The sequence below is a fragment of the Parasteatoda tepidariorum genome, chromosome 2 (genome assembly GCF_043381705.1).
Source record: "Parasteatoda tepidariorum isolate YZ-2023 chromosome 2, CAS_Ptep_4.0, whole genome shotgun sequence".
Classification (NCBI taxonomy): domain Eukaryota; kingdom Metazoa; phylum Arthropoda; class Arachnida; order Araneae; family Theridiidae; genus Parasteatoda; species Parasteatoda tepidariorum.
In genome coordinates, this window is record NC_092205.1 from 40,182,827 (window position 1) to 40,196,478 (window position 13,652).

Genomic DNA, 13,652 nt, shown 5'->3' on the forward strand with positions numbered 1-13,652 from the left:
TTTTTAACCTTAAACTCGTTAACTTTTATTTATCTTCTTCATAAAGTTCCTTAATCAAAATTTAAAGTTGATATAAATACATTGATTTAATAATTTTAAGGTAGAGATATTGTAATTTTATGCATCGTTATAGCTATACACTAGTGAGATAACTGAGTACTCAGGAGATTAAGTTTTCCTTTTATTTAAGATTTTGTTCAAAATTAAGTTAAGAGTGCGGTTTTCAGTGTAGCCTGATGCGTGAAAACGTCCTCCGCTAGCAGTGATTGTGAGATACTAACCTTAAATAAAGAATTCTGACAACTGCCATCTGCAAGGAATTTCAGCACAACGAAAAGATTTATGTATTGTGCTGCCATCTAGTGTGGTAAATTTTGAAGGCTCATTCTCACTGAATTTGAATCAAGCACTTATTTTCACGGTTCAGAGAGATTGAAATTCTGATTGGTGTAAACTATTTTCCTGTAAAAATGCGCTAATCAGAATCTCTCCTTTTTTCGAAGACGAATTGAAGTGCCCAAAGAGTGATAAATAACGCTCGGCCACTGAAGTATAAAATAAAAATTAGCAATCTGAAAGTGAAATTAATTCCTTGCAAAACAGAAATAGGGAACTAAAGGCCTTCCATGATTCGAATCAAAACAGTTTAATCCTTAAAAAAGAAAAGAAAAGTCGTTAAAGGTTTAAATATTTCCTTCCATAATTGAGTAAATTGCTTCAAAGAACCTGAAATGAATGCCCCACCTGCTTTCGAGTCATTTCTATTGTTCGAAGGAGAAAAAAAGTAATTTCTTAATTTTTTGAAAACACTATAAATTCATTGAATAATTTAAAGTTACTGAGACTCCATAATGAATGCAATAATATTGAGTTAATCTTTAAATATCTTATGCTATCTCCACATAATATGTGCATATTATGAACCAAATTTTTCTTGCAATATTTAAACGTATAAGCATTTCTTAAATTCGTTTCATTTATGTTTAAATAGGAATATCCAAAACAAAAGAATCTGTCTTCTTTTTTTATTTACATTTTCAAAAAAAGTTTAAGCTGTAAACTCGTTCATCATTGCAATTGCTGTATTATATTATTTTGTTGTATATTGTACTGTTAATGAGCCTGATTGTCATGGATCTAGCTTAAATTTAAATATCATTTCGTTTTTTAACAAACTGGAAAACCCTGTGCTAAAAATTTTACAATGATATTGAAAAGTAATTTTATGGATGATGAATTTGACACACACAAATAGAGTCAGAACTGATAACTAAAATTTGAAATTCGTGCATTGTAATAATGTTTTATTAAAAGTATTGGTATTTTTGAAACTGTGTCCACAGCGTTAACCATCAAAAAGAAGTTATTGCTAACCTTCATTAAGATTGAGTGCATCAAAAACAAGAGCTATTTCAAATTTCTGATTTTTTTTTCCTTTAAAAAAGGAAAACGTAAACACTTTACATATTTATCTTTGTTTTGTTCGGATGCTGCTGCATATGGAGAGTTAGAAGGAATCGAGCAGTGGCAGTTAACTTTAAAAACACATCAGTGTAGGGTTTACTGAGTAGTTGCATTAGAAAAATAAAACTAAGACTCATCTATGAAAAAAATAAAAGTTTATTACACAGGTAGGTCATGTATTGAGACGAAACCAAGCTAGTAATTTGCAATGCAAAACTTGTTTTACATGTCTCTGCTGCTAGCTGCTAGGCTTATAAAAATATATCAATATATGAACACAAAACTATTCTTTATCAACGCTAAAAAGGCATATAAAAAAGACGCAATGATAAAGTTATTTAGGAAATATGTTTCCTATTTCTTTTTTTCAAAAATCACTGTTTAATAAACCTTTAATCATTTTTTTAGAAAATGCTCAACATTATAAAATTGACTCGACTATCATCTTAAATCTTTTCACACACAACAAATTTACTTCTTAATTTCTCACCTAACTTGCAAGGTTCTATTGAAAACAGAATACCTGTAAACAAAATTAGTGTCAATTCTAACATACGACCTACTTCAGATCACGTCATGATTAATTTGCCCAATTTTAATTCATCCGCACTGTGTAGATAGGTTGAAAAAAACATCTATGCAATTCATGAACCTTATAAAAATATTGGTAAAGAAAATTTTCTGGCAAATTTATTTCTGGCAATGAAATTTTAACTTCAATTAAGCACACATAACGATTTTGTGCATCACTTTAAATTTACCTTTACATTACACTTATTTGGGTGCATAAGTACAATCCACACCTCACATTAGCAGGTGTTTTCTGAAAATTTTTTTGAAAAATATGTGCAGATACATTAGTCTTTTTGTTTAGTTACAATAACATTTTAAAAATATTTTAGGAAAATCAAGTTTTATATTGTCACAAAATTTTAATAATAATTAAAATCATTTGATTTTGCTCAATTCCTGTATAAATTAGCATATGTGTTAAAAAAATGATCCCACTCATAAATCTAAGAATTTCAAACTAATTATACAAATCAATTTATAAAGTTATTTGTGTATTTAATATAACAGAAAATATTCCTTTTGAAGCACAACAAGTGGATGTGGTATAAGTAATTGAAATTATCTTAAAATAATTTTTAAAAATATATATTTTAATATATAAATGATGATTTACTTTTCCATATACCTATGTGATTTTACTTACACTCTATAGCACTTTAAATATGTTGAAAATCATAGATATATCCTAAAAATAAAGTTATTACACATTCCCTTGGACAAATAATTTTCCATCAAAAAAATTTGTTCTACCTGTTGAAATAGACATTATGTTGTGTAGAGGCAGACATGTGATTGCTGGAACAAGAAATTATCTGAAAATATTTAGAAACTAAATGGTTTTAAAATTTTTCTTTCAAAGGAAGTTTTTTTTCTTTATGTGTAGTTTTCCTAATACAAATTTTTTTTTTCATATATAGAAGATTATCTCAATTTAATTAAATGAAAAATATTGAATAATAGATTAGGATTCTTGTTCACAAAAATAACATTAATAAAATTTAAAAGGAAAAGAAAAAATGCTTTGTATCTAATAATTTTTTCCCACCAACATGTGAAGGAATAAATTTATATTATATGACTATTATTACTTTCACATTTTGTATCAATAGGAGAATAGTTGCAGAGTAAGAGATCTGCCCCACAAACATGTAGATTTACAATGAAATCAAATGAATTGGATAGGCCAAAAAGTGACTACTCAAATGCATGATTGGAATTTTGTATGTCATAATGAATAACATATAGAAAATATCAAGATTTTAAAAATGATGAGGTTTACCAAAAATTCCAGAATTTAAAATATAAAATATTTAAAGATCAAAAGCCAAAAATAACTTTCAAATCACTTAGCATAAATTCATTGATGGAATTGGATATTGAAATTGGCACAAATGCATATATGCGACAAAAAGAGATTGTTCAAATGCGCAATTTTAATTTGAGTTTGGATTAAGTCTATCGGCATTTTAAAAATCTTATTATGCAAATCAATGGCAATATGCGAAAATTCATTGTCAAAACAGCATAATCATCAGATAAAAAAAAAAAAGCAATGCTCAAACGCGCAATTTATATTTCGAGTGTCGTAATGATATCATATGAAAAATATGGACAATGTAAAAAAAAAACCTTAAAAAATTTATAGTAATGTCTCCAAAAAAATTTACCCAAATTCCTCACAGATTTACAATGGAATCAGCATGAAAAAAGTACACTAAAAAATGATAATTCAGACCAATGCTAATTTCCATATTGTAATTTAGTATTAAAAAATATCAGGATTCTTTTTTTTTTTTTTTTTTTTAGCAGACAAATTTTTTTTTCTAGGGCTGACTACCCAGAATTTCCCTTGAAATCAATTCTGCCCCCTGCTTTCACAGCTGTTGATCAATTTTAATGACTCCACCAGTTTATTATGATAATACTATAAACATAGATATAATTTTTCAACAGCTTTGTTTATTAAAGTTCCTTGGTGGCTCAGGGGATAGACTGCTTGCCTCCCAACGAGGTGGACGGATTCGAATTCCATCCCCGGCTCACACCAACCACAGTGCTGATGTAATATATCTTTAGTGGTAGAATCGCTTGCTGTCAAACCATTGGTTAAAATTGCTTGCTGTCAGTCAAACCGTGGAAGGTTTTGATGTTTTTCCTTTCCTTGTAATGCAAATGCAGGTTAGTTCCATCAAAAGTTTCTTCGATGATAACTTTCTCCTAATATCTGATCCAGGAGTTGCTTTGTGTTTTGGATTGGGTTCAAAATTCAGGGGTATGGAGTTGAGCATTGGTAGTCGTAAACTCAAAATTAGGTCGGCTGTTGAGCAACGGTTATAAATAAAAAATCATATTTGTTAATAAATAAATAGTAATAAACAGAGTTAGATTAAAAAAACTATCTGTGCACATTATCCAAAAATATCTGGAAACTCATACTATTTCTTGATAACAGAATGATTTTATTCCAAAAATGGCATAAGCATTAATCATTTTTCTAACATCCCTAAACATTTGTAAGCATCATTCTTATTTTCTTTTAATGAATCAATGTTTGAAAAATTTCTTTTAGAATATCTATTTTTACAAATAATAAATTTACAGCTTTAATAAGTAATTAACTTTAATAATATCCACAAAAGTAGAATGATTATGAATGTATTCACTCATGACATCCCAGTTTGTCAATATTACTAACTGTGGTAATAAATCATTCAGTTCTTAATTATTTGTGTTTATTAGTTGTATTAAGTTATTTAATGGAAGTATCAATGAATAAATTATTTTGTCATTAAAATTTCTGCTAAAAGTCTTATTTTTGATACTAATTACTAATAAATTATTATTTTTATTAGAATCACTATAGAGAAAGATACTAAAGTTCCAAATGCTGCAATTTTTACTGTTAATAAAGAAGATCATACTCTTGGCAACATGATTAAAAAGTGAGTATTTTGAATTTTCTTATTTTTAAATATTTTTGAAATTGTATTTCTGAAACTTTTGTGAAATATTAAAGTTCAAAATATTAGTACTATTCTTTCTTTGTTGCTATTAGCTCCTTAATTTAAAAACTCGAGATAATTATTAAGTTAAGAGTTTAAAATCTATGATAGTTATTTAGCAAAATAATTGTTGTTGTTACTTTAGTGTTTATGTGTTAAATTTTTATTTCACTACTATTGTTTATAGTTTTATTTATTCATAACAATTGTATTGTAGTATTTAGTTCTGGAATGGCATTCTGTTTGCTTTACTATCCTTGCTGACTGCATTCTCCAAATAATAAAAGTGCATCGGTTACCCGGTGAAAATTGAATCTTTTATGTCTGGCTCAGGCAGGATGCCTAGCAAAAATTTTATTCAGTCACAAATGCTCAAAATTTTTTTATGTGTCACCCAGACAGTTCCGAGTAAACAGTAAAATTTGGATTTATTACCAGGCCTAGTATTAAAACATTTGTGCAAAGTAATATAAAAAGTGTATAATTTTATATTGAACAAATATTTAGCAAGATATAGTTAAAGGAAATTTATTGTGGATATTTATAAAAAAAATCATAAATTTTTATTTTTAGATTTTGTTAAAAAAAATTAAAACTGTTTTTAAAAGAAATTTAGATTATCTGTACCAGTATTAAACGATTAACATAAAATTTTGTTATAAAGTGGAGATATCTGCTAATAGTTAATTAACTTTTCAATAGCATTCGTTAATGTAGCTGTTTAGCGTAAGATATTTAAAAAATATTATAACAAAATGGTGATACATTAAATGAAAAATGTTTTGACTGTGACTGTTTTGTTCTTAATCATCCAGTAAACGTAAATGCAATTTATGTACAATGAGATCTACCTTAATACATTTTCCTATAGTGGTTTTGCTGTTCTTAATATAACGACTCGATCTCCACCACCTAGTAATTTTGAACCTTGAATGATAAGTAACCTTTAGATCATTCAGCAAACAAGGGGGTAATTTACTTTTATGAAAAATTTTAATTATGAAACTTACGCATATTTGCATTGCACAGAAAAAAACCTCCCTCTAAAACCTGCCATTGCTTCTTGAGTGATTGGTAATTGAATTTATTGAGCTATATGAATCAGAAACTTGCTTTCTAATAGAATTTAAGTTTAAAGTTACCAATGGCCAATTTTATTCATATATACATGATTCTTTTCAATATAAATTTAAACAACTGACATTGTAAATGTAATAAATGTTTCCAAATGAGTTTTTTGTTCAGTTATGTAAAAATAAAGTTTTTAAAATAAAAGCTATCTTCAAAAAATTTATAAATTTTTGTTAAAATAATTATATTGGTTTCAACTTTTGTTTTTATTCACTAGGAAATTAATCTTCGTTAATGCTTAAGTTATAAGAGTGTTTGAATAATTAATGAGTTATTTGTGAGAAAATATTAAAATTTTGCTTGCAACTGTTGTCTATTATGCTTCTATAAAATGCTAAACTTACAAATCCAAATAATAAAAATTAATATTGTTTTTACTAATTTACTGAAAGCAAATTAGGTATGAGTGTAATACACACATCTCATTTTTCAATACTTAGGTTTGAATTTTCTTTATTATGATTTTGTTAATTTAAACAAAATGGCTGGATACCCTGTACATTCTACCAGACACTTTTTTAAGTAATCTGCTTGTATATAGAAGAAATCTATCGGGTATTTCAACCTAACTGTTATGTAAATACTGATTTAACTTTAAAAGAAAAATATGCTGAAATTATTAAAAAAGTATATAATATTTTTTTTCTTTCTATTTTGAATGAATCTAGATCAAAGAAGTTTATTTCAATTACAAGTAAAAATTGTGCTGTTCTTTGTCATTTGATTTCGTTTTTGATTTGTTTTTTTGCTATAAATGCTAGAGATTAAAATTTAACCTAAAATGTTATTCTTTTATAATTTTTAATTAATTATTTGATATGGTAAATTGGTGCTTGCTACACGCTGTTTTTTTGTAAATGAACTGCGTGTTGAATATGCAAATAATTTCATAATTTGAACTGGTAAGGATAATACTTTCATTTGTATTTGTTTAATTTATTAAACTATGATACCAAAAATATAAGTTTATAAATAAGTTAAATGATAAAAATGTGTTACTTTTATTTCTCTCCATAGTTATGTATGTTTGAATCATTTGTACAGTGAAACCTCTCTAGACTGACCATTTTCTGTTCTGCCGTAAAATGGCTGCTAACGAGATTGGTCGTTCTTAGGGGTTATCTCCATTGTGTTATCCTACGTACAGGACTTTTTGCAAACGATTTTAATTTAGGTCATTTTCATTTGTATTGGCCGCATCTACTTGTCTTGCTGTCTTGAAAACCAAATCGATGACTAAAATTTAACTCCAGTGAAAAGTATAAAATTACTGATAAAATTATATGTAAAAACAAATTTACAAATTATGTTTGATAGAGCTGTTCTAAGAAAATAAATAATTATGATTTTGTTTTTTGCATTTAACTTTATATCATAAAAAATAGTTTGCTTCAAAGAATGAGAGGAGGTTTGTTTGAAATGCTTAGTTTTTTCTAATATAAGTCTTGATGGTCTTTCCTAAAGGTTTCCTTCAAGACAAAGTCTATTAAAAAATTTCCATGCCTCCCAAAAGTGGTTGTAAATAGAGAAGGTTGCTACACAGAGGTGGTCTTTTCTGGAGGTTTTGCTGTGTTTTGATGGGTGGTTGTTTGAATGAAAGGAAATATATTATATATTTGATATTTTCAATTTTAATTTTTTTCACCCTTACATTGTAACATACTAATTCTTACATTTTATGAATTATTGGATTCCAAAATGCATGTTGATTCCTATTCATGCGGAATGTTCATTCAGGTCCAGCATAAAAATGAAATGTTCATTCTTATCCACATATATAGCACTCAGTTCTAAAATTTTTTTTAACCAAAAACCATTTCACTTTGTGCTTGAACCTTCTACTGTTGTACTTAGAACAGATGGAAAAACACCAGGGATCAATTTCAGATTAATTGGGATCTGTTAATAGACTGTTTATATATATATATATATATATATATATAGACAAATAACAGTTTATTTTCACATAAAATATAATGCACTAACCTTCGCCCATCATATGGCTGACCAAACAAAATATTTTCTTTAAGTGTTGCATTAACAAGCCATGGTTTTTGTGGTACATAAGCAATGAGAGGAGAGCTGTAAAAGATAGATACCATAAAAAAAGGCAANGGATGAGTTCGAGAACAACCGAGCCATATTCTAAATGCATACGCGGATTTCACCTCATTTTGAGACTCTAAAACAATGTTTCCCAACCTTTTTTGTGCCATGCCCCACCTAAGCCTTTTTAAAATTCTTATGCCCCCCTATGTAACCTATACATTATTTTTGCCATTAAAAAATTGAATTGTTCACTTAAAAAACTTAAATGATAGGTTTTCGGAAGAAATCACTAGGAAATTGTTAACGAAACACAGTATGTAAATTTTCAAAACGTATAATGAAAAACTAAAAATTCAAATGCGAAATAATTTAATCAAAATTTTTCTACAATAATTTAATATTTTAATTTAGTGAGATCCTTGCAGTTGATGCTTGCTGCACAGAGATTTTATGTTAGGTTCCAATTTCGTTAGCTTCAGTCTCAAGTCTCCCCGTTGTGTTATATCCAGACGATTTCTTTTTTTTACCAGTAAATCATTTACAGCACTAAATCCACATTCAGCAAAATATGAAGATGGAAGCGGTAACAATAGTTTTCTTGCCCATTTGGTTGAATTTGAGTATTTGCTTTCTGTTTCCTCTCAAAGCCGTGCCATCACTCCTTTTATATTAAATAAAGTTTTAACTGACTCGTCATTTTGCATTTCTGCGAGTTCTTTTTGATACTGCATATTTGATATATCAGACAAATCCATTAACATTGGCTGCATCATCCATGTTGGAAAATTAATTTATTTTAAATCAGAAAATCTTTCTTTTTAATCAGTCGATACAATTTTCAGTTGATCGACAATAACAAGTAAAGCGGTATCATTTACTTCACATATTTGGAGCCAATGAAACTGTTCGAAGATTTTGTTGTTAATATATTTCTGACATAACTCAATAAGGTAATGAAACAAAATATCTTCGCTTTTGCATCAACAAGAGTTTTATTTGTTTCTTGAAATTGCTTATGTAAAATATTTAGTTTTTCAAAGATATCTGCTAAATAACTCACTAATGCTTTACCATCGACTGTTAACAGATACTTCATTTCAAGTTTGTCGCTTAAAAAATCACTAAATTCCATAAATCTCTTCAAGCAGCACCCTTTAGAGAGCCATCTTACTTCAGTGTGAAGTAAAAGCGATATGGTCTGCATTTTGTTCTTCACAAAATAGCTTGAAGAGACGCTCACGTTTGGCATTAGCTTTAATATCATTGATACACTTTATTACTGAATGTAGTACTTTAATTAGAACAGTCGAGATGTTTTTAGCTACCAAGCTTTCCCTATGAATAACACAATGCACAAGAATCATTTCTGGATTCTCATATTTCATCAATTTTAAGCAACCATTTTTTTTTTGCCCATCATATTAGGAGCACCATCTGCAGCGCAACGTGTTATATTTTTCATTGGTATATTATTGATATCTAAGTAGTTTTTTAACTCATTATATATATCTTTGGCGGTAGTGGTGCTTTCTAATCTTTTACAGAACAACTTTTCTTCAGCAAAATGTTTATCAATATCTTTATCAATATATCTTACATAAGTTATTAATACTGCAGCACTATCTATCTAAGTTGATTTATCCATTAGCAATGAGAATTTTCTTGTTTTCAGCTTTTCAACAAGTTGTTTTTCAATATCTTCACTCATATCGTCTATTTTTCAGATGCAAACAACTGCATTGTTTAGCGAGATTTTAAAGCGTCCGAGGGTTCACTCAGAGCCTGCAGCAGGGAGGTCAACTTGACGCCGCCAAAAACCCAGTTGATATTTTGGTCTCGTCAAACGAATTTATAATATTAATTGGCTGCAACTGTTTAAGAATTTGCTTTTTTCTTTCAATTTTGGCATCGAAATCTAGTATTACATTCAAATGGCCCAGCGCAAAAGGGTTAAACTCATGTCAAATCCATTTTTCATTTGCCCCCCTTAACAATCAAATTGCCCCCCAGTGGGGCGTTGGCCCCACGTTGAGAAACACTGATCTAAATCAAAGAAGCTTATTTCAATTACAAATAAAAATCGTGCTGTTCTTTGTCATTTGTTTTTTATTTTATTTGTTTTTCACTCTAAATGCTAGAGATTAAAATTTAACCCAAAATGTTATTCCTTTATAATTTTAGTCAAATTTTTAATTAACAATTAGATGTGGAAAATTGGTGTTTTTTTGTAAATGAATTGTGTGTTGAATTTGCGAATAATTTCATAATTTGTACTGGTAAGGATAGTACTTTCATTTGTATTTGTTTAATTTTTTAAACTGTGATACCAAAAATGTAAGTTTATAAATAAGATAAATGATAAAAATGCGTTACTTTTATTTCTTTCCATAGTTAAGCATGTTTGAATCATTTGTTCAGTGAAACCTTTCTAGACCGACCACTTTCTGTTCTGGCGTAAAATGGCTGTTAATGGAGATTGGTCGTTCTTAGGGGTTATCTCCATTGTGTTATCATAGGTACATGACTTTTTGCAAACAATTTTAATTTTGGTCATTGTCATTTGTATTGGCAACATCTACTTGTTTTGCCGTCTTGAAAACCAAATTGATGAATATAATTTAACTCCGGAAAAAAGTATAAAACAACTGATGAAATTATATGTAAGAACAAATTTACCAATTATGTTTGATAGAGCTATTCTAAATAAATAACTAATTATGTTTTTGTTTTTTGCATTTAATTTTGTATCATAAAAAATAGTTTGCTTCAAAAAATGAGAAGTTTTGTTTGAAATGCTTAGTTTTTTCTGAAATAAGTCTTCATGGTTAAGTCTTCAGTCTAAAGGTTTCCTTCAAGACAAAGTCTATTGAAAAATTCCATGCTTCCCAAAAGTGGTCTTAAATAGAGAAGGTCGCTACACGGAGGTGGTCTTTCCTCGAAGTTTTACTGTGTTTTGATTGATTGGTGGTTGTTTGAATGAAAGGAAATAGATATATATTTGATATTTTTAATTTGGTTGAAAAAATTTCCCCAAATATACACTTAGTGACTTGATCTTTTGACTTCATTTCTTTTGACCGTTAAATTGTAACATATTAATTCTTAGATTTTATGAATTATTGGATTCCAAAATGAGTGTTGATTCCTATTCATGTAGAATGTTCATTCTTATTCACTTATATAGTACGCAGTTCTAAAAAAATCTTTAATCTAAAACCATTTCACTTTGTGCTTGGACCTTTTACTGTTGTACTTGGAACAGATGGAAAAGCACCAGAGTTCATTTGGGTTTGTCATGGTCTGTTCTCTCTCTCTCTATATATATTTTATAATTGAAATGAGCTTTTCATAAAATATTTTGTCCTAAAAATGGATATTTCGCAAGACATTTTGTTGGGAAATCAGTACTTTCACATAATATTTTTTTAAAAAATAGATCCTTCAGAATATTTTTCTTAAAAATAGTCACTTCACTTAAGTCTTCTTTTGGAAAACTGAGTTGATGTTTTTAATTCATAATTTTAAAATTGCAAAGGAAATTACATAAATCTCTGTCCTTTAGGCATTGATTTTTTACAACAAAAGGATTTTCCTCAAAAAGTCTAAACTAGTTCTTGTGATTTTTCACTCAATCATAAAAACCTATTTTTATATAGATGACATTCTGTAAAGCATTATATAGTATCCTATTCCTATTTATCAAATCAAATTATTTCATCAATTTTTAACATTTTACTCATTTAAGATATTGAACAATTGTCTCTCTGCCCATATGTAATAATAAAGGCAATAAAAAGATAAATTAAAAATTGCCTGAATATCAGTGTTGGACAATTTTATTTCGAGGATGTTCTACCACGAAATAAATTCTTCATGTCAAATTTAGCTTCAACTACATCAATTATTTAAAATTAAATGTATAAGTCTTGTAAAAAAATCATAAATGCAAACAAACTAAGGCAAGATTATGTATTGGGATTGTTTGTATTCATTATTTTTTGCCTTAATTTGTTTGTATTTTTTAAAAAAAAGTCTGCATTAAGCTTAATTTACTTATAATTATTTTGTTTTCTTATAGTCAACTTTTAAAGGACCCCAATGTATTGTTTGCTGGCTATAAAAATCCTCATCCTTTAGAGTATAAATTTCTTCTTAGAGTGCAAACTGTCATGGAATACTCTCCTCAAGAAGCTTTCACGAATGCTATCACTGATTTGATTAGTGAACTTTCCCTCTTGGAAGAAAGATTCAAGGTATACAGAATTTTCGCTTAACATTTTACTATGCAGCAAATATGTCATGTTTTTTTTTTTTCATTTTAAATTAAATAAGTAGGTATATTGTGTTTCTGAATAATTTAGATATAATCATGCTTAAATATTATTTTCATGTTAGTAATATGTTAAAATATTTTATTTTAGGAGGCTGTGAGAGAGAAACAAGAGGGAATAGATTAGATTTAGTTCGCCTTTTCTACTGTAAAGAACATTGTATTATATTATCATCATTTTGTGAATAAAACCTTTGTTTAAAATTGTCTTTTCTAATATTTTAAGAATTAAAAATGAAATAACTTGAGTTATAGATTAGAAATTGTTAATTTTTATAATTTTTTAAATAAAAGATATTTGTGAAAATTTTAAAAACAAAATTTCTTTAAATATCATTGTCATGCATGATTTTTTCTTCTTAGTAAATTAATTGAGACATTATTTTAATTTTTAAATTTTTGTAGATGTTACATATTTTTTTAAAATTGGTAATAAGAGCAAGTTTTGGGTTAACATTGGGTCATTGGCTTCCGAAGTTAATGTTTTGATCTAAGACTATTTTTGAATTTTATTTTTCAGCTACACTAAAATGTTTTGTGTTTTTTTTCTTTCATATTTTAATCACACTTGTGAATATTTTTATCGTCTAGTAACAATTGTGATGGTTGTAAAGATCGATTTTTTTAAAATTATTTTTTTGTTACATATACTGATGCAGGCTTGTGTACTCATTTCAAAGTAATTCAACTTCTCAAAGCTCATAAACCTTTGTGAAGTTGCAGAAGGTGCACAGGTTTGAAAAAAGAAGGCACAACAATACATTCAGGGTTGCAACGAGACTGCTGGCCAAGGAGATCCCAAAATTTGTTGTTTATGATTCATTAATAGCTTATAGCTAGGGATGGATAAAATGTAGGTATTAAAAGATATAATTATGTATTTTAACTGTTATCAACTTCCGAATATTTTTTGTGGCACAAAATTATTATGGTTGTTTCTTTTCCAGTATACTCTTTGTTTAAATTCATAAAAGCATTAATATAGCGGAGGAAAAAAAAACTGCCAAAAATTAAAACTCTCTAACTGTTCTGTCTGTAAAATTGTATTTATCTATCTTTCTCCTNTTCGAGCGGATATTAAGGAGAATGCATACACCACAAGA

The 13,652-nt window shown here is 28.0% G+C and overlaps 1 protein-coding gene across 1 annotated transcript; it reads left to right on the forward strand.

Moving 5' to 3' along the window:
* The first annotated feature begins 625 nt into the window (after positions 1–625).
* On the forward strand, positions 626–12,753 carry LOC107455409 (DNA-directed RNA polymerase II subunit RPB11). Its single transcript, XM_043048260.2, has 4 exons — positions 626–784; positions 4,890–4,979; positions 12,298–12,472; positions 12,641–12,753. The coding sequence occupies exons 1-4, from the start codon at positions 732–734 to the stop codon at positions 12,674–12,676; spliced, it is 354 nt and encodes a 117-aa protein (XP_042904194.1). The 5' UTR covers positions 626–731; the 3' UTR covers positions 12,677–12,753.
* Positions 12,754–13,652: the final 899 nt, after the last annotated feature.

Bases quoted from the DNA above. Each gene is read 5' to 3' on its own strand.
- LOC107455409 (XM_043048260.2), top strand. From the start codon at position 732: ATGAATGCCCCACCTGCTTTCGAGTCATTTCTATTGTTCGAAGGAGAA. The intron at 4,980-12,297 runs GTGAGTATTTTG...GTTTTCTTATAG, and splicing joins CTTGGCAACATGATTAAAAA to TCAACTTTTAAAGGACCCCA. The intron at 12,473-12,640 runs GTATACAGAATT...ATTTTATTTTAG, and splicing joins TCTTGGAAGAAAGATTCAAG to GAGGCTGTGAGAGAGAAACA.